General features: G+C 44.4%; 1 protein-coding gene across 1 annotated transcript in view; it reads left to right on the top strand.

Moving 5' to 3' along the window:
* tekt2 (tektin 2 (testicular)) overlaps nucleotides 1-25728 on the top strand; it is an 83991-nt gene that overhangs the window by 48419 nt on the left and 9844 nt on the right. The window contains exons 7-9 of the mRNA XM_072501159.1: nucleotides 5635-5742; nucleotides 13708-13851; nucleotides 24832-24911. Coding sequence (XP_072357260.1) covers nucleotides 5635-5742; nucleotides 13708-13851; nucleotides 24832-24911 — 332 coding nt within the window. The remainder of the gene's footprint in view (nucleotides 1-5634; nucleotides 5743-13707; nucleotides 13852-24831; nucleotides 24912-25728) is intronic.

A 25728-nucleotide genomic window follows, 5' to 3' on the forward strand; every position in this document is an offset into this window, starting at 1 on the left:
AGGACGGGACATCACAGTCAAACGGACCAAGACACACACATACTTAGCGGACAATTTACAGTACCCCGGAATCCGCCATGAGTGTGAAATCATCTCGCCCCACCATAATACAGGCCCCTTTATAGCCAAAACACCCCCCAGAAAACTAGCCACTCCATCTCAAAGCCCCCCTCACCCGGACACGTGTGACCCCATTAGGATCTATGTGGATGGATCTTCCACAGTCCTGGATGGGCAACGCATAACAGGTTGTGGAATTTATGTGGAGGACGCGCAGGGACGTGCCCTCGAAGAAATCGCATTAAAATTACCCGGACACTTAGGCGCGCAGGCAGCAGAGCTTGCGGCCATCGCTTACATTATAGAGCACCCAGATTCCTTCCCCAGCCCAGCAGACATATATTCAGACATATATTCAGACAGCCTATACGTCTGCAACAGCCTCACAGAATTTCTGCCCCTCTGGGAAACAAGAGGATTTGTTTCCGCGGATGGGAAACCCCTCCCCTCAGCCCCATTACTCCGCCATATTTTGCAAAAATCCAAGGACAGGACTTTTGGCATTATAAAAGTCCGCAGCCACCATCGTTCCTCCCCCCCTGGAAATGTTAAAGCCGACGCACTGGCTAAGGCAGGATCCAGGCATGGGTACTTTTGGAAGCCCCCCGAAAGCGCCCCAGTGAGTGCGCCAGTGAGTGCAGTTCAGGTCACGCAGACTAGGATCGAAGATCTAGTAGAGGCCCAGAAGCTGGATAGCGCTCTCACTGAGATCGTGAAAGGGAAGTTTCCAGCCTCATAACCACACATGACGGTGTGGTGTTAAAAGACACCCTTTACGTAGTTCCTAAGCAGGATAGGAACCAATTAATCTGTTTATTCCATGATGGTCATGGACATCAGGGAATCGATCCCACCGCAGCCCACCTCAAACAGCTTTGTTGGTGGCCAAATCTCAAAGAGGATGTATCCCATTACATTGAGAATTGCCTCATCTGCGCACAGAACAACCCAGATAGATATGCCAAAAAGGCACAACTCAGTCACACCCGACCCGTTGACGGCCCCTGGACTAACCTCCAGATCGATTTTATAGGTCCATTGCCCCCTTGCAGGAATGGCTATAAATATGTTCTGGTGGTCATAGACACTTTTACAAAGTGGGTGGAAGCATTTCCAACCCGCACCAACACCGCGAAAACCACAGCCAAAATCCTAACCCACCACATCTTTACAAGATGGGGACTCCCCCGCAGTATTGAATCGGACCAAGGTTCTCACTTTACGGGACGGGTCATGCAGAACATCCTCACGATATTTGGCATAACCCAAAAATTTCACATTGCGTACCACCCACAGTCGAGTGGTATAGTGGAGCGCATGAATCGGACCCTAAAAACCACCCTCCGAAAAATTGTCCAGCAGAACAACACCACTTGGGATTCTGTCCTCCCCTTTGCGCTGATGTTTTTGCGTAACACTGTTTCCACCTCCACAGGTTACACCCCACACACCCTCATGACCGGACGCCCCATGAAAGGGGCAGAGTACTTGTTAGGTTTAGACCTGACCAGCCCTGAAGTTACGGCCCTCACCCACGAGAAAGCCGTTGAGCAATTAGTTGCGAATGTAAAAACGGCTCAGTTAGCAGCCGCTGTTAAACTGGGCACTAAAAGAAAACAGCAAGGCCTGTTTTGATAAGGCAGTACATGCAACGGAGTATAATATCGGACAACAAGTGATGTTGTCTGTGTATAACCCCAGCACATTTCTGTCTCCGAAATACTCGGTCCGTACTCCATTACGGATAAAGTAAGCCCATCGGTATATAAAATCAAATACCCAAATGGTAAGACTGCGTGGTTTCACACAAACCAGTTAAAGGCTTATGGAGCACAGTCAAACCACGCCCACCACGTCATGCTTGATGCAGCAGACCACACCCCGCCCACAGCCAACGTAACCAGACCAACCCCCGCCACGTCCAGCCCAAACACGGACTCGCCCCCGACTCCACCCCCAAAATCTACACCTCGCCCCGGAACGCCCACAGACTGCAGCAGCAGAGACAGAGACTGTGACTCTGACGATAGCCGCAGCACGCCTCCCTACTATCCTCATACAACAGGACCCACACCCAGCGACTCCGAGTTCAACTCCAGTGATCCCTTCCTGATCACTTTCCTAAACAAACCACACCACCGACCACCGAACCATACGGACGACCCCGACTTTGTCCCCACACAACACGACGAAACCCATTGGCACCGCGACAACTCCTACAGACTCGTCCGCAACGACGAAAGCAACCCCAACTCACACCACGCAGCCCTCAACATTAATTCACTCCAGAGTTTGGCACCCGGGAGAAGGGGACGACCTCGAGTCGGACCCCCAATCCGCCAACCCCTTTGCGACCCTGTTCGCAACAGAGAACTGAGGTGTCCACATGATGATTTAAAGAAGACACTTGGGGAAAAGTGTTGTCCTTCCTGATGGAACCTGCAGGATGTTTTATGTTGTTTGTGTGTTTTGTTTAAGTGTTGTTCGTCCGACAGGAGAATGTTTCTCACCGTCACACACCCATTCACCTGAAACCTTTTAGCTCTTTCCAACGGACACCCACCGCGGCCAGACGCTTGTTCAGCGGTACCAACTTGTCCACAGATACCTGGTCAACAGACCAGACGCTCATTCAATGGAACTAACTTGTCCACAGATATCTGGTCAACAGACCAGACGCTTGTTCAGCGGTACCAACTTGTCCACAGATACCACAATGGTACCAACTTGTCCACAGATACCTGGTCAACAGACCAGACGCTTGTTCAGCGGAACTAGCTTATCTGCAGATACCTGGTCAGCAGACCACACGCTCGTTCAGAGGAACTAGCTTTTCAGCTGGTACTGGTACGAGTACCAGATGCCCGTTCTGATTCGAGGGTAGAATCACAGCAGCAACCCCACCATGATGACTACATTTTTGCCGTTCTTGTCGGTTGCTCAGGCAGTGGAGAAACGGCGTGAGACCCGCCCTGCCTGGGGACCCCCCCGCTGGTCAAAAACGCTCGGGTAGGGGACATACGGTATTGGTAGCCGGGGACTCCATCCAAATCTTCCCCGTCGCGGCCCATACGCACTTCATTCGACCTTTTCCTTTCAAAACAGCTCTATTTATTTAGGCGACCTTTGGGTTGCTGCCTCCTGCTATTTACATCCAGGAACATTTGGATGATAAACTTAGCACTGGTCCACCATTGGGAAGTGTGCCATGTCCTAACATTTGTTTTGAAAAAAAAATGGGGGAGTCCCATATAGTGACCAATTATAAGGGTTTAATTGGCCCCAAGAAGGACAGACACACTAACATACCGGATATTATACCAAGGTAGTTACAGATACTATGCTTGCTTTACAGAACTCCAGAAGCTCCAGGACCGGAGAAAACAGAGAACACAAAGAAAGACAAAGAAAGAGGACAGCCATGAGGACTTTGTTCATCGTGCTCAACATTTTCTTCACGAACATTTGGTTGCGCAGGAACGTGGACCCCATTACTCCAAACCCCCCTGCCGTTAATGTTTCACTGCCTCGCAGTACCCAAAGCCCAGTCACCAGCGACACGGCATCTTCCTGGTGTGTCAGGTTCATAATCTGGTACTCCCTGTCCTACGTAATTGAAGCACTGTTAGCGTTGGCAATACTCTGCTGTGCAGTGCAGACTATGCGCCTCCGCAAATGGAGAGGGAGAGCATACCGCGCTCAAACCCCGGTATATCGGATCCGATCCCCTATATTCGGGTATGACCAGACCCCCGCGACCTATAAAACAATAATAATAAAACATGCACTTGCGTTATTCTGTAAATAAAAAAATGTACAAAACCCCATTAACAGAAAATGTATGATCCTGAGCTTGACTGCCAAGCCAGGAAAGAGTATACTGAATGTTATGATTGTTGTTGTATGTTTTAGAGAGATAGGATGATGCAATGCTTGATGAGTGTATTTAGTTAAATTAGAGGTTCCAAGTTTTATTTTGAATATGCATACCCTGCCTGACATATCGCCCTCAAGAATTGTTTAGGTAAATTTTTGTGCATAGCTAGGGTCAGAGTAGTGGCCATGTAGGAGGTGTCCCCCCCCCCCCCCCCGGTCAGGAAACGGAAAGGACAAAATTTAGGTGATCCTTCACGCTTCGCGTTAGGATCACAAGTAGGGAAGGTAGCCACCTAAAATGGCTGATTCCCGATTTATTTGGCCAAAATCCGATATAAAATGGCTAACTGAAAAGGCTGATGGGAAAAGCAGCCAACAGGGCACAAACGGACAGCTGCAGACAGAATAGCGTATTCGGCTCTGGGGAAGTCGGCCCAGATCGATACCTGCGACCATTAGCAGCACATCAACACAGACATCTGCAGTTTAATCGGCTATCCCCGGGAACAATTGCAACATATTAGCAATTGAATGCCGGGCCATACCTCTCGGCGCCAGTAGTGGCCAAGACAAAGACAGGTGAACGACCACCCCGCGATCAAGGAATCGCCCCATTATTGGAGTGTATCGAACCCAGTGATTGGGAACAAGTCCAATCACTTGGGACTCAGGGTCAAGGTCCGCCCCGAGAGGCGGGAAGTCCTATAAATGGAGGGGTCAAGTTCAGATCTCGCTCTCTCTCCCTTCTTCTCCTGCTCGCAACTTTCGCAAGAACCATCGATCAGAAACCGTAAGTTTGACTTCAGCGATCGCTACCCGATAGAGACTCCTAGCCATCGACCCGTATCAGCCTTTTGAATCCCGCAGGCCAGACCCAATTCGATAAGCCATTCGTTTCCCTGACCTGGTGGGCCATCCTCAAAAGTTAAGTATTGGCCAGTAGTGGTAGGTAGTAATATAGAAAGTAGGATTATTGTGTAAGTATTTATTGCTGTACATAATAAATGACCGTTGATTTCAATCTTACTAAGCGGTGTGCTGACTTATTAATCATAACTCGAGCTTGAACCACGTGGCGGTATCAGAAAGATACCTGGCGACTCGTGAGCAAAGGTGACATAATCAGAGCTAATAAAACTAAGGCTAATAAGAGCAACAGTTTGCATGTCATGAATCTCTGGTGCTCCCTCTAGTGGTTACTTGGTTGTAGTGTATTTACATTAACCCCTTGTGTATATACAGTGATGCATATCACCACAAGCACATCTCCACCAGCTTCACTCATCTACTAATCTCAGTCTGCCCCACCACAGTGAGGGAGAGAAAATGAAAGCGTCAGTGATTTCATGAAGAGCAACATATTCTGAAAAAAGCATAGGATTGAACGTAGATGTTGGGGAGTGGTCTTTCAGAATGGGGAAAGGATTCAGAGATGGTCAACATCTTTTGAAATTAAATTTACCTATAAAGCCTATTGGTCTAGGGGCTGGTTTAGCACAGTGGGCTAAATAGCTGGCTGGTAATGCAGAACAATGCCAGCAGCGTGGGTTCAATTCCCGCACCGGCCTCCCCGAACAAGCGCTGGAATGTGGCAACTACGCGCTTTTCACAGTAACTTCATTGAAGCCTACTTGTGACAATAAGCGATTATGATTATTATTATTATTATTAATTGTCTCCTGATTTTTGTCATTACAGACTGATAATGAAGTAGAGGCACAACGGGTTGCCACGGACTTTGCCTTCAGGAAGAGAATTCATGAGTTTGAACAGGCACTTAGTGAATTGAAGTGGCAGGAGAAAAATGTAACTGAATTCATTCTGTTTAGATATACATTTTCCATATTTACTTGTACTTTAACTTTTTTAAAGAAATATACATTTCTAACCCATTAAAGTATTATTTTTGTAACAAATGATTCTTACTAGATCAAGGTTAATTCTAATGGACTGTACTAGTACTTGAAATTAGTGTTTTAGTAGAACACAGTATACCAACACATGGTACTTTGAGCCTTCAGATGAGCAAGGAAGAAAAGTAATGTGACATGTTGCATCTAACTTTATAATGCCCATTGTGTTGTACTTCCTCATCAAATCATTACACATATAGCAGAGGCTGAAACCATTTAACCAATCATACCCCGTGCCAGTGTTAGCAGTTTAACTAGAACAGCATATACTGTAATCCCATTTCCTTGTATTTTCCTTTTATTCTTCATGTGCTCCTTTATAAAATATTTATCCAGTATTCCTGCCTCTTCCCTACATCCTTTTGAATTTAAAACTGATATTATTCTCAACCATTAATTCCTATTACAAAATCCAGACTATCAGCACTCAGTGAGTACACCAGACAGCCCTTCCAATGTCCCTAAGCGCACAATTAAACATAGTAAGCGTAAAATGGCTGTTCAATTTGACCTGCTCCTCCAGAGGTTTTGTTATAACCGTATCTTGTCGAGAGACTCAGCATTGAAATACATGAAGAACGTGGCATGATGTTGCAGTACTTGCCCATTAACCATGTCGGAAAAAGTTAGGAATTTTCCATTCAAGTGTAAATACGGTACAGTAGCACAGTGGTTAGCACTGTTGCTTCACAGCGCCAGGGTCCCAGGTTCGATTCCCAGCTTGGGTCACTGTCTGTGTGGAGTCTGCACGTTCTCCCAGTGTCTACGTGGATTTCCTCCAGGTGCTCCGGTTTCCTCCCACGAGTCCCGAAAGACGTGCTGTTAGGCAATTTGGACATTCTGAATTCTCCCTCCATGCACCCGAACAGGCGCCGGAATGTGGTGACTAGGAGCTTTTCGCAGTAACTTCATTGCAGTGTTAATGTAAACCTACTTGTGACAATAAAGAGTATTATTATTATTTAATGGCATGATAAGTCTTAATTAATACCAAAAAGTCTCTTTGGCACTGAAATTTTACTTTTACAAATATTTAGTCTGTTTCAGATTGATTTTATTGGAGATTTAAAAATGAAGCTTTTTTTTCCAAAAGAAAAAACACTTTCCTTTTGTCCCTAATCTTATATTTATTTCTCTCTCTTATTTTGATTTCTGTACATCTTTTTACAATGAATTGAATATTCTAACTTACATTCCTGTTTTAGACCCTGTGTCTCTGAAAGAGTTCTTCTAACTGGTTGAAGAGGTACCTGTGATGTTCTTTGCTTTGTGGATGAGGATGGCTTCGAAGTGTAATGTCTCACAAAGAACATCAAGCTATATTTTGAACAAAGCTAATTTATTAACACTACAACTAAATAGATTTGAATAACTCAATAAGATATAAATATTACAAAATACACAAACTATGATTCTATCTACAAAGCTTATGAAAACACAACTACTCTCTATCCTGCCTAATCACCTACTCCCAGAATCAAGGGGTATCACATGATTCACGTGTATGCTCTTGATCACCGTCTAGTGGTTGGATGCATTCACATTAAATTGTTAACCCTTCATTTACCATACAATATACATATTGTCACAACTTCCTTTCTTTTAAGTTGTTTGGAGACATACTTTTGTTTGGAGATATACAAAACATATTTACAGGATATGATTGTTGTGTCGGCTGTACATGGTTCCATTGTTATTGTCCAGAAGTTAACAATTTTTTTAATGTTCACAAATTGAGTCTGTCCGGTTTCTTTCTTAGACATGTGGATCTTCTCTGTTGTGTTTGTTCCAATGCTGCTGTCATTGTACTCGCTGCTGGAACAACATCTTGCTGATGTGCTTTTGGTTTAAGTAGCTTGGTGTCTATCGTTATATGTGGAAATGTGGGTTGAGTCATCTTCACTTTAAGAAGTGCTCTGTGGTTCCGTTACGACGATGTATAAATGTGGAGCTGCCTAGCGAATTACATGTGTCATGCTCGACCATTCATCCGGAAGTTGTACCCGTACAGTATCCCCTTGCTCTAGCACTGCTAAATTTTTCGCTGTCCTGTCATAGTAACATTGATGTTTCCATTTGATCTGCTTGATCTTTTGGATTGTGTCATTATTGTCTGGATTAGCTGTAGTTAGACACGATAATGTGGCATGTAACTTACGGTTCATCAGCAATTGTGCTGGCGAGTATCCTGTCGCAAGTGGTGACACTCTGTAGCTTAGCAAAGCTAAGTTGGGTTCGCTGTTGGAATCCGAAGCTTTTTAAAGTAGTTTCTTAGCTATATGTACTCCCTTCTCAGCCTTTCCATTGGACTGTGGGCTGAAGGTGACGTGCTGAAAGTCGTACTGTGTGGAGAACTCCCTCCATTCTTTGCTGTCAAAACACGGTCCATTGCCACTCACTACGGCGAATGGTATGCCAAGCCCAGCAAATATTTCCTTCGTAGCCTTGATGACTGCCTTTGAACTTGAGTAGGTAGCTTGATTACCTCGGGATAGTTTGAAAAGTAGTTTATGATGAACAAATATTCCTTTCCTTGGAAGAAAAACAGATCAATGCCTACTTTTGACCATGGAGTATTGGCGATTTTGTGCATTGTAAGTGCCTCCTTCTGTTGATGGGACTGGTTCTTCTGGCATGTGTCACATTGTGCGACTAAGTTGCTAATGTCATCATTGATTCCTGGCCAATACACAGACTCACAAGCTCTTTTATATTTTTCTATCCCCAGATGGCCTTCATGCATTTTGATGAGGATCATGTTTCTTAAAGAAGTTGGTATCACAATACAAATTTTGCCTGAGCAGGAATCCATTTACACTGCTTAGTTCTGCTGGTATGTTTCGGTAGTTGGAACAAGTTCCTTTGTCTTTGATTTGTCGTCAGAGACAGGTAGGTTTTCTTCGATAAGGGTTGCTTGAGCTTCAATGATCTGAGCGATGTCTGTCGTCCCTGGATCATCAGTTGCACGCGAAAGTGCACCAGCTACAACTATCTCTTTTCCTGGCGTGTAGACTAGCTCAAAATCGTACCTTTGGAGTTTCATAACCATTCTCTGTAGAGACTACAGAGGCATGTCATTCACATTTTTCTGAATAATAGAGACGAGAGGACGATGATCAGTTTCAACAGTTAATGTGGGTAACTCATTCACATAGTTAAGGAAATATGTCCATACCGGTGTGTAGACCAAACACTCCTTTTCAATTTACAGATAGCGCTGCTTGGTTGGTGTCATCACTCTCGAGGCATATGCAACTGGTTGCCATAGTCCTTCACTTGTCTGCTGTAATAGCACTGAGCCTATGCCGTCTTTGCTGGCATCTGTCAAAATCTTCATGTTACTCTTGGGATCGAAGGACAGAACAGGTGCTGTAGTGAGTGCCCTTTTCCGGTTAGACCTCGCTCTGTTGTGTTCATCAGACCAAGTGAACGTGACGTTTTTTCTGATAAGGTGTCTTAGTGCCGTGGTGTGTGATGCCAAGTTGGGTATGAATTTGCCCAAGAAATTGACAACACCTAGCATTCGTAGTACTACCTTTTTGTCTTTTGGATATGACATTCTGGTGATGGTTGCAATCTTTTCAGTGTCTGGCTGGACTCCTTGAGCTGATAGTTGATCACCCAAGAAAATTAGCCTGGAAATGCTAAATTGGCATTTTGCTCTGTTCAGTTTGAGAACAAACTTTTCAATTCGCTTCGTGACTTGCAGAAGTCGTGCATTAAGTTCCTCTTCATTTGATGACCAAATGATGATGTCATCAATGTACACTCGTCGCCTGCAATACCTTCGACCATCTGTTCCATAGCCCGTTGAAACATTTCTGAAACTGAAATGATCCCGAAAGGCACTCTATTGAAGCAGTATCTGCCGTAAGGTGTGTTGACGTGCAGAGTTTCTTACTTTATCCAGCTTTAGTTGCAAAAACCCACAAATGCATCTAGCTTGGTAAAGATCTTGTCACCTGGCAGCACGGTGGCACAGTGGGTTAGCACTGCAGCCTCACGGCGCTGAGGTCCCAGGTTCGATCCCGGCTCTGGGTCACTGTCCGTGTGGAGTTTGCACATTCTCCCCGTGTTTGCGTGGGTTTCGCCCCCACAACCCAAAAATGTGCAAGCTAGGTGGATTGGCCACGCTAAATTGTCCCTTAATTGGAAGAAATGAATTGGGTGCTCTAAAATTTTTTTTTAAAGATCTTGTCATCTGACATCTCACTCGTGATTTCCTCTCTTTTTGAAATCATTCTTTCCTCCTACCCTGTCTGTAGCCCGCTCATGCCTGATGTCTCACCATGTGCAGACCCCACTTCTAATATTTCCCTTAAGGTGTGTGCAGTGCTGATGCTGCGAGTGTGAAATCAGGTGATGAAGCTATGCCTTCATAATAACTCTCTTCTTGGCTTTCCTGACCTGGCCAGTTTGGGCCTCTGGAGTATTTGAAAGGGAAAAGATACCAGGGGTAAGGGGCTGGTTTAGCGCAGGGCTAAATCGCTGGCTTTGAAAGCAGACCAAGGCAGGCCAGCAGCACGGTTCAATTCCCATACCAGCCTCCCCGAACAGGTGCTGGAATGTGGCGACTAGGGGCTTTTCACAGTAACTTCATTTGAAGCCTACTTGTGACAATAAGCGATTTTCATTTCATTTCATTTCAGGTAGTGTTCCCGCTTAATATTCTGATTCAGATCCTTGGGATCCATATACATTCTCAAGTCACCATTGGCTTTCTTCACACAAACCATAAAACTGACCCAGTCAATTGGTTCTTCCATTTTGGAGATTATCCCCAACTGCTGCATACGCTCTAGTTCCACTTTCGAACGTTCCCTCAAGGGAGCTGGAACCCTCCTAGGTGAATGAATTACTGTTCTGGCGTTCGCTCTTAGCTGGATTTTACATTCAAATGATAGTGTTCCCATACCATGAAAAACGTGAGGCAAGTTCTGAATTATGGCCTCAATCTGGTCATTGCAATTGGATGAAATCCTGTCTGAGCCGTATGGTAGCAGAGTGGTTAGCACTGTTGCTTCACGGCAGCAGGGTCCCGGGTTCAATTTCCGGCTTGGGCCACTGTCAATGTGGAATCAGCACGTTCTCCCTCTATCTGTGTGGGTTTCCTCCGGGTGTTCCGGTTTCCTCCCCCAAGTCCCGAAAGACGTGCTTGTTAGGTGAATTGGACATTCTGACTTCTCCCTCAGTGTACCCGAACAGGCGCCAGAGTAGGGGATTTTAACAGTAACTTTGTTGCAGTGTTAATGTAAGTCTAATTATGACACTAATAAAGATTATTAGATTATTAAATGCAGTTTACAAGCTGCAAAATCTCACAGGCCTAAACACCCAGTAATGAATATCTCTTTTGCTCTACGATTTCAAATTTATTTGGAATCGTTTTCTCTTTGACCTCGACTGTTAGGTAGCAAGTGTCCATTGTGGCTATCACATTGCCATTGTAATCCCGCAGTTGACAGTCATTTTCGTCAAACACTAGTTTAGTTTTTAATTTGGCTATGTCTATCTTATTAATGAGATTAGCTCTTGCTCCGGTATCCAATTTCATCTTTATATTGGTTTCATTTATTATTAATAGAATCATCCAATCATCATTATTTTGAACAATTGAAATCTGTTTCAAAATGTCCGAATTAGAAGTTTTCTACTGTTTTCTATACTTTCCACTGTTTCAACAAAGAAAGAATCCTCCAAGTCAAATATATCTTCCATTGAGTCAGGATTGATCGCTTGATTGGCATATATTTTAATGCTTATTTCCTGCACAGCTCTTCCCTTGTTCACTGCACTTAGCTTCTTAAACTGTTGGGAATTTGTGACACTTCACACAGGGTTTTCCAAACGCAGGGCATTTAAAAAATCTGGTGGCCATTGCCATACCGTTTACACGTCATGACACTTGTGATGTCATGCGCAAAATGGCTGCCATCTGGAGCACGTTTCCTTTTTAGGTGTGCCACAGCATTATTGGCATCGGCCACGTTGTTCGTTTTCATGCCACTTTCACCGACCAACATTTCAGAGAACTGATTTCTGGCAAGTTTGCTTACTCTACACAGACTGATTGTGCCTTCTAATTTCAAATTGGACTGTCTCAGTAGTCCTTCCCGCAGTTTGTCGCTTTTTATTCCATAGACTATCTGATCTTGCAGAATTGAGTCTAGGAGAATGGAACAATTACATGCCTGCGCTTTAAGTCTCAGATCCGTTATGAAGCAATCAAGTGTTTCACCTGCTTTTTGCACTCTTTGCCTGAACACACAACGTTCAAACGTTTTTTTTGTTGCAACTGGCAGTGCTTGTTGAGTTTTTCAGTTACTTTATTGTACTTTTTCTTATCTGCTTCGTCCTCCAATTGGAACGAGTTGAACATTTATAGGGCTTGCGAACCAGCCACTGTTAGAAATAGTGTTATTTTTCGCTGGCCGCTCCTGAGTCTAGGGCAGAGATATACAATTCAAACTGCTGCTTGAAATTCGCCAATTAATGTCTACTTTACCCAAAGTACGAAATTGCTGTGGAGTTTGCAAACCTTCCATCTAGCTTCGACTGGGAAGTTCTGCGACGTCGTCGATGCAGTCAGAGTCTGGTATAAAATTGTTTTAACATTTTTTTTCAACGGAGATTTTTTTCAAAATTCTCTTCCACTCGCTGAACCTTTCTATTTACCTCAGCAAGCTGGCCTGGTACCTTAATATTTCCACTCCTGGTATCATGTGATGTTCTTTGCTTTGTGGATGAGGATGGCTTCGAAGTGTAGTGTCTCACAAAGAACATCAAGCTATGTTTTGAACAAAGCTAATTTATTAATACTACAACTAAATAGATTTGAATAGTCAGTAAGATATAAATATTAAAAAAATACTAAAACTATGATTCCATCTACAGAGCTTCTGAAAACACGACTACTCTCTATCCCACCTACTCACCGACTACCAGAATCAAGGGTATCACTTGAATCATGTGTATGCGCTTGATCACCATCTAGTGGTTGGATGTATTCACAATAAATTGTTAAGGCAGCACGGTAGCATAGTGGTTAGCACAATTGCTTCACAGCTCCAGGGTGCCAGGTTCGATTCCGGCTTGGGTCACTGTCTGTGCGGAGTCTGCACGTCCTCCCAGTGTGTGCGTGGGTTTCCTCTGGGTGCTCCGGTTTCCTCCCACTGTCCAAAGATGTGCGGGTTACGTGGATTGACCATGATAAATTGCCCTTAGTGTCCAAAAATGCCCTTAGTGTTGGGTGGGGTTACTGGGTTATGGGGATAGGGTGGAGGTGTTGACCTTGGGTGGGGTGCTCTTTCCAAGAGCTGGTGCAGACTCGATGGGCCGAATGGCCTCCTTCTGCACTGTAAATTCTATGATAAACTTAACCCTTTGTTTTCCATACAATATACATATTGTCACAGTACCCTGTTGCTTGACTTGTTCACACAGGCTGCAAATGTAGAAGGCACTGCACTGGGACCCAATGACCATAAGCTGTCACGTAAAAGCCCACTAAAAATCTGTGAACAACTGTAACCATAATGAATGATGCCATCCACTCACTGCTGATTGCAAAATTAAGCCAATGTTTACAATTCAAAATAAGTTTTTCCCCAATATCTCAAAACTATAGAATTAATGGTCTACTTCAGGCTTTTGAAACGCTAACCTTGGCAACACCCAACACTACTTCTGGATTTATCTCCTCTTTTGAATTGTTTGTCACCATAATGATGCCTTACAATTTTAAGAAAAAATATGCTTGTGGTCTACAAAATGTCAGTTTCAAAAATAGAAGTGTTTGTGAAGCCACCTTTTCTGTTATTATGGTAAAATTATGTTCTCTGTCCTTGTTCTCATTCAGATTTTGGAGGAAATTGCAGATCTTGAAGAGGATATTCGACGCCTTGAAGCAGATCTTCGTGCTAAGGCTGCCCCTTTAAAGGTGGCTCACACTAGGCTTGAGACTCGTACCTACAGGCCTAATGTTGATCTCACCAGAGATGAAGTAAGAATAAATGCTTATTATGTTGTCTTATAATAGTCCCAGACCATTTAGGAAGTTTAGTCAAGAAGTTTGCAAAGACTTGGTGGGTTAACGGGACATGCTGTTTTGAGCATATTGTTAGGATAATGACAGGGAACTTTGTACTGCATCTGGACAATCTTAATGCTTTCACTATATGAAAAGTGAGAAAGTCATGTGGAAGTAATTGATTCACATTTAGAAGATTAATTGTTCTTGTCTCATAAGTTCCTGGTATATCTGCACACTAGCCTCTGTTCAAAAGGCTTTGTTATGTCTTGACCAAGTACTAAGCGGCTAGCTTTGAAGAAAAAGCAGTAACTGGATTTTTCGTACAGCACCCAGTCCTGTTGGTTTGATTTTTCAACACAAGCTTTCTCCTCTCCTGAAAATGCTAAGTTATGGTTTCAACAGTGTCTACAGTTCCCTTTATGTATGAGCGTCAGCAGACTGTTTTGATTATGAAAGCATGACAGCCAAACCATATTCTGCATTCCCCAAATACCCACAAAAAGGACAGAATCTCCTTCCCCTCCGGAGGCGAAGGAGGAGGTGGGAGGGCCTGAAAATTAGGTGTTTTGGTGTCGGGACCGATACCCGACACCTTCCAGACTCCACCAGAAGTAAGTTCTGGACATAAAGGCCCATGGTTGACCTTCATGCCACGCTTCCATTGGAGACCCTTAAGGGGTCAATTAATAACCACTTCAGGGCCTATTCCTGTTTTGTTATGCTCTTGACGTAGCATAAGCTGCTTCCTTGATGTGCACTCTGACAAAGGAAGGTTCAGACTTGGAGATAGCTTGAACACGTTTATTAAACTATTAACAATTCTCCTACTTGGATTCGACTCTACTGTTAATCCTTCTATAGCTACTCAGACTGAAGAACCAGTCTGCTACAATCCACGTGGTGGGTGTGATGTTCAATCAACCCTGTGTCTGTACTCGCGGAGTGTCTCCACTGGAAAGAGGAAGATCATGTGTGTTGTATCCTTTTTATATGGGTTGGTGTAATGCCCTCCTGTGGTAGTGTCACCTCTGTGTGTGTCGTGAATGCCCATTGGTCGTGTCCTATCTACTGGCTTATTGGTTAAATATCTGTGTGTCATGTCTCTGGTGCTCCCTCTAGTGTCTAGTTAGGTGTAGTTTATGTACATTAACCCTTTGTGTACTTAGTGATGTACATCCCCACATCCCCCCCTTTTTTCGTGTTACATATTTTCTGTACAGTGTTAAAGAAAATTGAACAAACTAGGTAGATGAGTGATGCTATGTACAAGTTATGATGACTGTGATGACCGTACAATAGTATACAAGACCAAATAATAGTTGCTATGACTTTGAAAATAAGACAATACAAAATAAAAGTTATGAGACCAAAGTTCATGAATTTATATGGTCTGGTATAGAAATGTCAATGGTGACGTTGTCATTCCCTTGTGATGGTGTTTGGTCATCAGAAGGTGTTCAAGTGTTGAAATCACTTCATTGGCTGATTTGGAGTCTGTTTTTATTTTTCCGATGCTTATGGTAGCAATTCTTGATGGCGTCTGTCCTGAATGCCGGGTTGTCTGTTGGTAGTGTAGCAAACGTGAATTGGTAAGATGCATCGTCATGCCATTGTACTGAGCTGAGCAGTAACAGTGTCCCTCATTTGCAGAGTTGTACCATGTCGTACCAGTCGTAGTTCCATTGGTGTTGTTTTTGTCGTGCTTGTTGTCGACGTTGTTGCCTTTGGTACTCTTCTTGCTATTGTCTTTGATGTTGTTGTTGTGCTGGTTGGTTTTGTTGTCGTGTTTGCTGCGCTCAAGGACCACATTCTGTGGATAATACAAGCCCTTCACACAGTTACTCGTGTCAGCGTCCTGTGTGGCATCTGCTGTTTCCTTGAGTTTGCGGCGCTCCCCGTCTGGAGTCATGTCCGGCTTACTTGAATCAGCTTTGGCTTGTGGATGCTCCCCGTCTGGAGTCTGGTCTGTTTCACCTGAGTCAGTTTTGGCTTCTTGATGCTCCCCGGCCAGAGTCATTTCAGGTTCACTTGCATCTTCTGAGGTCTCTTGATGCTCCACATCCGGAGTCATTTCAGGTTCACTTGAATCTTCTGACGTTTCATGATGCTCCCTGTCCGGAGTCAAAACAGTCAGGAATGCATTTGCTTGTGGAGAGGCTCGAGCGAATGAGGTTTGAAGTAACGTGGTGTCACCGGAGTCACCAGTAGTCTCACCATGATTGCAGAGTGCCTCTGTACATTCTAGCTGAGGTCTGTCACGTTGCACATCTGGTATGGGAAGTGGGATGCCGTCGTCACTTGTCGCACATACAGTGGGTAGAGCCTCAGTGTGTTCTTGTCATTCACTTGAGCTGGGTAGACTGTCAGAGTCTTCTTGTTCACTGGAGCGTGGTAGACTGTCATAGTCTGCTGGCTGTACACTTGAGCGTGGCAGGCTGTCATAGTCTTTCTGTTGTTCACTTGAGCGTGGTAGACTTGCATCGTCTGCTGCTGGTTGCTCAGAGGAGGTTGCTAGACCCTCATGGTCTTGTTCATGCAAGGACTGCGCTCTGGAGTCTTGTGTTGCTTCTATCGTGAAGGCTGTCCACGAGCTCGCTGTGGAGGCTTGTGTCACTCGAGTCGCTTCTTGTTCATGCAAGGACTGCGCTATGGAGTCTTGCGTTGCTTCCATCGTGGAGTCTGTCCATGAGTTCGCTGTGGAGGCTTGTGTCACTGGAGTCACTTCTTGTCCATGCAAGGACTGCACTCTGGAGTCTTGCGTCGCTTCGATCGTGGAGGCTGTCCACTAGCTCACTGTGGAGTCTTTCATCGCTTTGTGTGTGGTGGCTGGGACCCTTCGTGGTGCGTGGACCACTCTCTGTGTGGAGTCGGGACCCTTCGCGGTGCGTGGACCACTCTCTGTGTGACAGCAGGCCGCTCTCTGTGGGCTTGTACCATGCTCTGTCTCTTGGTGTCAGGACGCAGCATAATCCTGCACTCACGGGTCGGGATGTCATATATGCTTGGTTGAAAATCCTCAAATCCTTAGAACACATCCGCGTCTGTGTCGGATTCTTCACTGTAGAGCAAATCTCGTTGCGGTTAGGATTTGGTACTGGGGTCGCCATCTCCAATGATGAAATCATCGTCTGAGTCGTAGTCTTCTAGGACCATATCATCACGTTTTGTGTCGGAGCTGGCATTGGGCTTGCGATGTCCAAAGAAGAAGTCAAGGTCGGAGTCGTAGTCTTCAAGGACTGTATCATCTCTTTGGGCGGTGCTAACTGCTTGTTGCAGGGCTCTGCGGAGGTTACTTTCAGCTACTGGTCGAATTTCAGGCATTGTGCTGTCGTTCCAGGTGAAAGAATCTTGATTTGAGGTTTTAAAATTATTTTTTTCTTGTTTTGGGACATTTCCCCTTTAAGTGGGCGTGGTCCGGGGGCCTCTGACGTCACACAGCATATGACGTAGTGCGTAGGAAGCCATTGCGCATGCGCAGATCGCTGTTCCTTTACTTTGCGCATTTCTCTCAACTGCGCATGTGCGGTACCTTTTCCAAGATGGCCACCGATGGTTGCTCCGGGACCTCGGCCTCGTGGTGAGTATTGGCGCCTCTCTTTCCGTTTTCTGTTGGTTTGTTTGTGTTTTCCTCGCAGCATTGTTCGAATTTGTCCAGGACTGCCTGGAAGTCTCTCTTTGCTTGCCCTCTGGAGTACTTGAAGGTTTTAAAGATTTGTTCTGCATTTGCACCTGCAATTGTGAGCAGAAGCTCTGTCTTTTCAGCATCGGCCACGTCTTGTAGATCGGCTGCTACCAGGAAGATCTCAAACCTTTGCCTGAATGCCCGCCAGTTTGCACTGAGATTGTCATGGCACCTGAGCATTTGTGGAATCGGAATCTCGATCATCTTGCCTGGGTGTTGTTGCTGGCTGTCACTGTTTGCTGAGTTGTAACTATATGGATTTAAACAGTTACTCACTGGTACCATGTTTTGTTATGCTCTTGACGTAGCATAAGCTGCTTCCTTGATGTGCACTCTGACAAAGGAAGGTTCAGACTTGGAGATAGCTTTAACACATTTATTAAACTATTAACAATTTCCGACTTGGATTCAACTCTACTGTTAATCCTTCTATAGCTACTCAGACTGACGAACCAGTCTGCTACAATCCACGTGGTAGTGTGATGTTCAATCAACCCTGTGTCTGTACTCATTGAGTGTCTCCACTGGAAAGAGGAAGATCATGTGTGTTGTGTTCTTTTTATATGGGTTGGTGTCATGCCCTCCTGTGATAGTGTCACCTCTGTGTGTGTGTGTGTGTGTGTGTGTGTGTGGTGAATGCCCATTGGTCGTGTCCTATCTTACTTGCCTATTGGTTAAATGTCTGTGTCATGTCTCTGGTGCTCCCTCTAGTGTCTAGCTAGGTGTAGTGTATGTACATTAACCCTTTGTGTACTTAGTGATGTATATCACCATAATTCCCACCTCCGCTGCAATGGTCACAGTTCTTGAGGCCTGCTGACTAGTAGCCTGCACCAGTGGTTAAATTGTGTAGGGTGTACGTCAGCTGGAGGAGAGGGTCCTTCGATCTGCACTACTCTGTGCATGACCAAGGGCAGCGGCCACCCTTCTGCCCTTGATGCTGACCCCCACCTTCTCTCCCCACAACCCCCATCCCATGAGACCCTCCACAACAGCACCTACTTTTACCTGGGTCACTCTGTGATCCTGGGACTGCAAGGGGTGTAGTTCTGTCAGCAACCACGGCATTCTCCACTAGCTCAACACTTCTAAAGATTGAACCTAGGACTTTGTGAGCCATTTGAACAGGTAACATGAAGTTACACAATAAATCAGTGCAATTCACCAAACTGTTCCACCTATAGAAGATCAACCAGGTGGTTCTGTAATATTCACAAAATATCCAGCAGTATTTCTGGTACGTATTCCCAACGTACTGTTTGGTACCTCTTAACCTGCTTTATCTCCAGAGCCAAATGCTGCTCCACTAATACCCCAGTCTGAGTGTCTTTCTCTACCACAATTTCTGAGGCAAACAAAAAGGAGGCAAAAAGAGATGAGCAAAAATGGGAAAGAGAAAAAGTGAGAAAAAGATATGGAGGTAGGAGGGAGGATAGACAGAAGAAAGAGGCAGGAAGAGTATTCAATGACTCCAATGAGCTCAAAGTAAATGGAAATTAGGTGTGGTTTTCAACTATGACACAAGCCACTGTTTTGTAATTTTCATGGAAAATCTATGGACAAATTAAATGGAGCCACGAAGCACAAGTAAACATCCTTAAATTCTATGTAATGGAAGCAGAGTTTGAATAATTTTGTACCCATAAACTGGTGATCTTAATCATAATGGATGTGATCCCAAATATCAGTATTTTTACAAATGTAATATAATTAAAAGAAACTGCATTTATTAAGCCACAATAAAGGAGTGCCCATGATTGGAACACTACCCAACTTTTTTTTGTAACAGTTTATTCAAATTTTCAACATTTTTACAACAAATAAACACAACCCCAACACCACCCTTGCCCTCCCTCCAAATTACCCCCTCCCCCTACCCCTTGACGGCAACCCGATCCCCAAAGTGTAAGATAACCAAACCCCATCTCTGGTGTGACTCCTCATCTGGCCCTCTCAGAGTAAATTTCACCTTCTTCAAATACAGGAATTCCATTAGATCCCCCAGCCACACCAAGGTACAGGGGAGAGAAGCTGACCTCTACCCAACAGGACCCGCCTGCAAGCGATCAACGAGGCAATGGCAAAGACATCTACCCTCGCACCCATCTGCAGCTCTGGCAGGTCTGACACCCCGAATATGGCTTCGAGGATCCGGCTCCAAATCCACATATAGAATCTCAGCCACAGTGCTGAAAAACAACCCCCAAAATCTCCCCAACTTCAGGCAGGACCAGAACATATAAACATGATTAGCTGGGCCCCTCCCACACCGCTCGCAGCTATCCTCCAACCCCTCAAACAACCGGCTCATCCTCACCTTCGTTAAATGCGCCCTGTACACCACTTTTAATTGAATCAACCCTCGCTCGCACACAAGGTTGAGGCATTGGCCCTTCTCAGCACCTCACACAATAATCCCTCCTCCAACACCACCCCAACTCTTCACCCACTTGGCCTTAGTCCCTTCCATGGACACCTTCTCCTTCTGCATGGTTCTACCGTAAATCACCAAAACAACTTCAGCCCCACCAGCGACGGTACCTCCTCCAGCAGCGAGGAGGACAGTGCCACTGGAAAGTTCAGAAAGACCTTTCTTGCAAAGTTCCGCACCTGCATATACCTGAAGCCCTCCTCAACCTGGAGCCCAAACGTCACTCCCAACTTCTTCAAGCTTGCAAACCACCCCTCCAAAAACAGATCCTTCATCTGCTTCGTCCCTCTCTCCTCCCATCCCTGGAACCTCACATCCATTCTCCCTGGCTCAAACCCATGGTTCCCTCTTATTGGCATCAGCCTCGAGCCTGCCCTCAACTTAAAGTGCTGTCGGAATTGCCTCCAGATCTTCAGCTTGGCTACCACAACAGGACTACCCGAGTACTTTCCTGGGGCAAGACCATTTACAAGAATCCGCCTCCATCCACACCCATGAAACCTCCGTCTCCCTACTCCTGCCCCGCACCTTCTCTGCATTTGCCGCCCAGTAAATGTTACAAGTTTACAAGTTTGGAAGGGCCTGCCGTCCCCTTTGGAGCAGCACTTTCCTTATCCTAGCCATCTTCCCTGCCCACACAAACAATGAGACCAGCCTGTCCACCCCACTAAAAAATGACTTTGGCAAAAAGACCAGCAGACACTAGAACAGAAACTGTTGCAGAATGTTCATCTTTACTGCCTGCACCCGGCCTTCTCCTCTCTTAACAATTGTTCTCCATAATATGGTCCTCATCGTCACATACTTAAGTCCAAAGAACAGAGACTTGAGTGTATTATTTGCACAACCGCTTTAACCATATATCACCAGATCTGGCAGGATCACATCCAGGGGCTGTCTGGCCTCTCTCTCAAATACACCCTGCCATCTTTCATAGCCCTGATCCACATCTTTCCATGGTTTCTCTCCTATCACCCCATATGTCCTCTCTGAGATCATCCCGTCCATGAGACCCATCTCCTGCTTCCTTTGCCCCGTTCCCACGAGACTGCTGACAATCCAACTTCCATTCCTGTCTGTCCATCTCCCCACATGTCAACTGATATTGTCCCCTCCTTTTCATAATCACTGACACACCACCCTTCTCAAAAAACCCACCTTGACCCCTCTATCCTTTCAATCTACCACCCCATCTCAGACCTCTCTTTCCCCTCTAAGATCATCAACATTTCTTTGCCTCCCAAATCCATGATCATCTTTCCTCCAAAGCTATGCTTGAATGTCTCCAATCAGGTTTCCTCCCAGCCATCACACCAAACCAAAGTCACCAATGCGATAGGAACTAACCTCAAAACTTCTTTGCTCGTCCTCTCTGAGGTTTTTGACACAATCCAACAAACCTTTGTTCTTCAATGCTCTTCTCCAATGTCCAGCTTAGTGTAACAGTCCTGACTTGATTCCACTCTTCTCACTTGATCATAGCCAGGCGATCTTTCGAAATGGCTTTGCTTCCTACTGCTGCGCCATTATATTCAGAGTCCTCAAAAGATCAATGCTCAGTTCCCTTTTTACTGGATGTATATTACAATCCTTGGTGACACCATCTGTAGAATCGGGGGTGATCTTCCACACGTACAATGATGAAGCATTGGGAAGACCCATCCCAAAATCAGTGCTCTTGCCACCAGTTTCATCCTCCTCCATGGTCATTATCTCACATTGAAGCAACCTATTAGCAACCAACTCCATTCCCCCTCCACAAAAAAAAAAGGCTGCCAACCTCCATAACATTATCTGCCTCTGTCCCTGCACAACTGCTGAGATTCACATTCATACCTTTGTGAGCGACAGACTTGAATATTCAAACACATCTTACCTGACCTTTGAACCTTCACCCTCTGTACACTTCAGCATATCCCAAACTCTGCACATATTCAAACCTGACTCATCCGATTCACCCATCATTCCTATCCTTGTTGACATATACTGGTCCCCACACCCCACCCCACCCTCCCCCCAACATCCCAAAGGCTCACCTTTAAAATTCTCATGTTTAACTTCCTTTATGGTCTCACCCCTTCTCCAGCTTAACAACCCCCAGCTCTTCTTGTGCCGTTCCACATCCCTTTGTCTCACGATTCCTACAATGATGTGGAGATGGACATCGAAACAAACCTGTTGGACTTTAACCTGGTGTTGTAAGGTTCCTACAATGCCATTGCTTCAAGACATTGTTATTCCATCCCCAGATCTCTCCGCCTCTCCATATCCCTCTTGTCTTATAATAACCTCCTTAAAACTCACCTCTTCCACCTCTTAGGCTGAGCTTTTGGTTACCCTTCTTAATATCGCCTTCCTTGATTCCATATACTTATTACACCTCTGTGAAACATCCTTTTAGCATAGGAGAAAGAGTATGTGATTCAGCCCCTAGAGCCCGTTTCACCATTAAGTTATGAATGATCTGTGCTTCAGCTTGATTGTTCCCCCTTTCCTCTAACGGCACGGTAGCACAGTGATTAGCTTCACAGCGCCAAGGTCCCAGATTCGATTTACGCTTAGGTCACTGTCTGTGCGGAGTCTACACGTTCTCCCAGTGTCTGCATGGGTTTCCTCTGGGTGCTCCAGTTTCTTCCCAAAATCCAAAGATGTTCAGGTTAGGTGGATTGACCATTCTAAATTGCCCTTACTGTCCAAAAAATGGTTAGGTTGGGTTACTGGGAAAGGTTGGAAATGTGGGCTTAGGTAGAGTGCTCTTTCCAAGGGCCGGTGCAGACACGATGGCCGAATGGCCTCCTTCTGCACTGTAAATTCTATGATTCTATGATTCCTTCCTCCTAAAAATCTACTGATCTCGGTCTTTACAACTTCAGTTAACTCATTCACAATCTTTGACGAGGAAGTTTCAGATTTCTACTACGGAAGGAAATGTTTCTGGATTTCACTTCTGAATGGTCTCGTTCTCGGTTTAAAGCTCACAAATGTAAATAGTTTCTCAATATCTATAGGTGGCCCTGTAAAAGGGGGAAATGTTGGAAGGCATTTGTGATACTGGACTATGATATATATTATAGGTGGCCCTGTAACTACATTTGTGCTCCTATATTACTTTTGAATAGTTCTGATGAAACAAAAGGTACTCATTGGCTTAGATGTCTGTTTAGAAGAGGCAATTTGTAGAAACAGATAGTGTCTACACAATGCTGTTAATATCAGAAAAGACACAAAATGGCTGTTAGCTATTTTGTGATATTAATGACACAAAATGGCTGAACAAGCCACATTCCCTGTAAACTGTCTCATGAGACCCAAGCATGGGTATGTATAGAGAGTGTCCCAATAGCCGCTGATAACAGCTTCACAGAACAAGATTCAAGGGGCAGAATTAGTTTGTATTCTCATTTACATGCAATCAATCAACTAAATTCGCGTCACACTTATTACATGCAGTCAATCAATTTTCCTAGCTTCCCAATTATCACATATATGGTTAAAGTGGGTGTTGTCTTACCCACCACTAACTTCATACAGAAGTAATTCAAAACTAACAATGATGTGTCCTGTCTACAGCTGTAGACCTTGAGCTTATCAAGGATACATTGCATGTCTTGTTCTGTGAAGCTGTTATCAGCGGCTGTTGGGTCACTCTCTATACATACCCACGCTTGGGTCTCATGAGACAGTTTACAGGGAATGCGACTTGTTCAGCCATTTTGTGTCATTAATATCACAAAATAGCTCACAGCCATTTTGTGTCTTTTCTGATATTAACAAAATTGTGTATATAAAATCGATTTCTACAAATTGCCTCTTCTAAACAGACACCTAAGCCAATGAGTACCTTTTGTTTCATCAGAACTATTCAAAAGTAATATAGGAGCACAAATATAGTTACAGGGCCACTGTTGTACCATTAATTCACTGCGAGACGATGAGAGTGAGTGAACATAGGCTTTATTAACCAAGAACTTGCCTGCCTGTGTCTGTTGTACAAATGAGCGCCGCCCCCAGGCGGCCAGTCTATACACCGTCCGAGGGAGGCGGAGCCAGAGGCAGAGCCCACCAGGTTCCAGTACAATACCTTGAAGGAGATCACATTACCATTGGGGCACAGTGCTACACAGACAACTTATACTATGGTGAATACATTCACCACAGCCACCTATAATTTATACCATTGTCCAGTATCACAAAATGCCCTCCAACAATATCTATCCTATCTAATGCCTTTATCATTTTAAACAAGTCACAAGTCAATTAGATCACCCAACAGCCTTTTAAACTCCAGGCAGTAACAAGCCAGTTTTATGTACTCTGTCCTCCATTATCATTCTGCTATATCTGCCCCATGACCTATCCAACAAAAGGCTAATTGATCTTTCCTAGTATTTGGTGCCTAAAACCAAACACGGTGCTCCAGATGGTAAGTGACCAAGTCTCTGTACAACAGAAATCCCACTTTCTCACTTGTGTATTTTGCTCCTCTTGAGATAAAAGATAGTCTTTTTAAAATTGTTTTTACATTAAAAGCACTGTATACATTTAAGGATTTTGTTTTAGATGGAAGTAACATGGTGGTCCACATGTCACCAAATATAGTTACACAATTTCTTAAACAGCATTTACAGGAAGATATATTTGATGTATTGTCTCTGTTTACATATTAGAACAACTATTGTATGTGCTCCCGAATCCAGGTATGAAGCGAGGGACGGATGTGAGGTAGAAATGGGTACTGGAAAATTGAGAGAGAGCTATCTTCATGAAATGTTATGCAAATTGATGTAAAGATGCCATGATTCCCTTTTTGAGTATTGTTTGTCATTTCTACCCCCAGGCACAGTATGGACTGGTAGATGAGGTTCATCAGTTGGAAGGGACCATCGATGCACTCAAACAAAAACTTGCCCAATCTCAGTATGCTTTATGTTCTCTTCTCAACAGATTAGCTTGCTATCTTTAAATATTTGATTTCTATGTGCAAATCAATGTACTCATTTTCTGGTAAATTAAGTTTAAACTGATGCCAAAACAATACTAATCAGGTCCATATCATTATCCTTAAAAGGGAAATATTCAGTAGTATCATTATTTTGGCTGTTGATATTGCAAAGGTGTATTAATATAGGCATGCTATATCCTTTCTAATACTGTCAAAACAAATATGGTACACATAGCATTTTTTAAAATCATCAAATTAAGTTATATCCCAGTTTATGTTTTAATGTTTTTTATTTAATGTTCTTGTTACCACTTCCTGTTTTCCATCCGAAAGGACTAACAGCCTGTCCTCTGCCAAAGTTATTAAAAAGATATTGAGACACCTCATTGTGGTGATATGCCTGCAAGCAATATTGTAGATGGCTGGTAGCCAGCAGGTGGCGATACAGACAGTGGTCATGTGACAAGGCACTCAGATATAAGTGCAAGCACATTCGGTGATCGGGGGATGGTTATACGACGTACAAGAGGACAGTCGTGCCTAGGGGTAGTTCCAGGGGAGTACAAAGAAACTCCATGATAACTTGCTGTGTAACAGATCGCTATCTTACCACGTGTGATTTAATAAAGATCCTGATTTGGACAAGTCACAATTTGTTTGGTAGATTCCTTGCTCGACATCAAACACCACATGGTACCAGAGTGCTGAAGATTTGAAGATAATGACGGCATTGACAAAGTTAAGAATTCGATGGAAAGACCGATCTGGTGAACTGCAGCCTGTGGCGACTCA

Source organism: Scyliorhinus torazame, chromosome 1, assembly GCF_047496885.1.
Source record: "Scyliorhinus torazame isolate Kashiwa2021f chromosome 1, sScyTor2.1, whole genome shotgun sequence".
Classification (NCBI taxonomy): domain Eukaryota; kingdom Metazoa; phylum Chordata; class Chondrichthyes; order Carcharhiniformes; family Scyliorhinidae; genus Scyliorhinus; species Scyliorhinus torazame.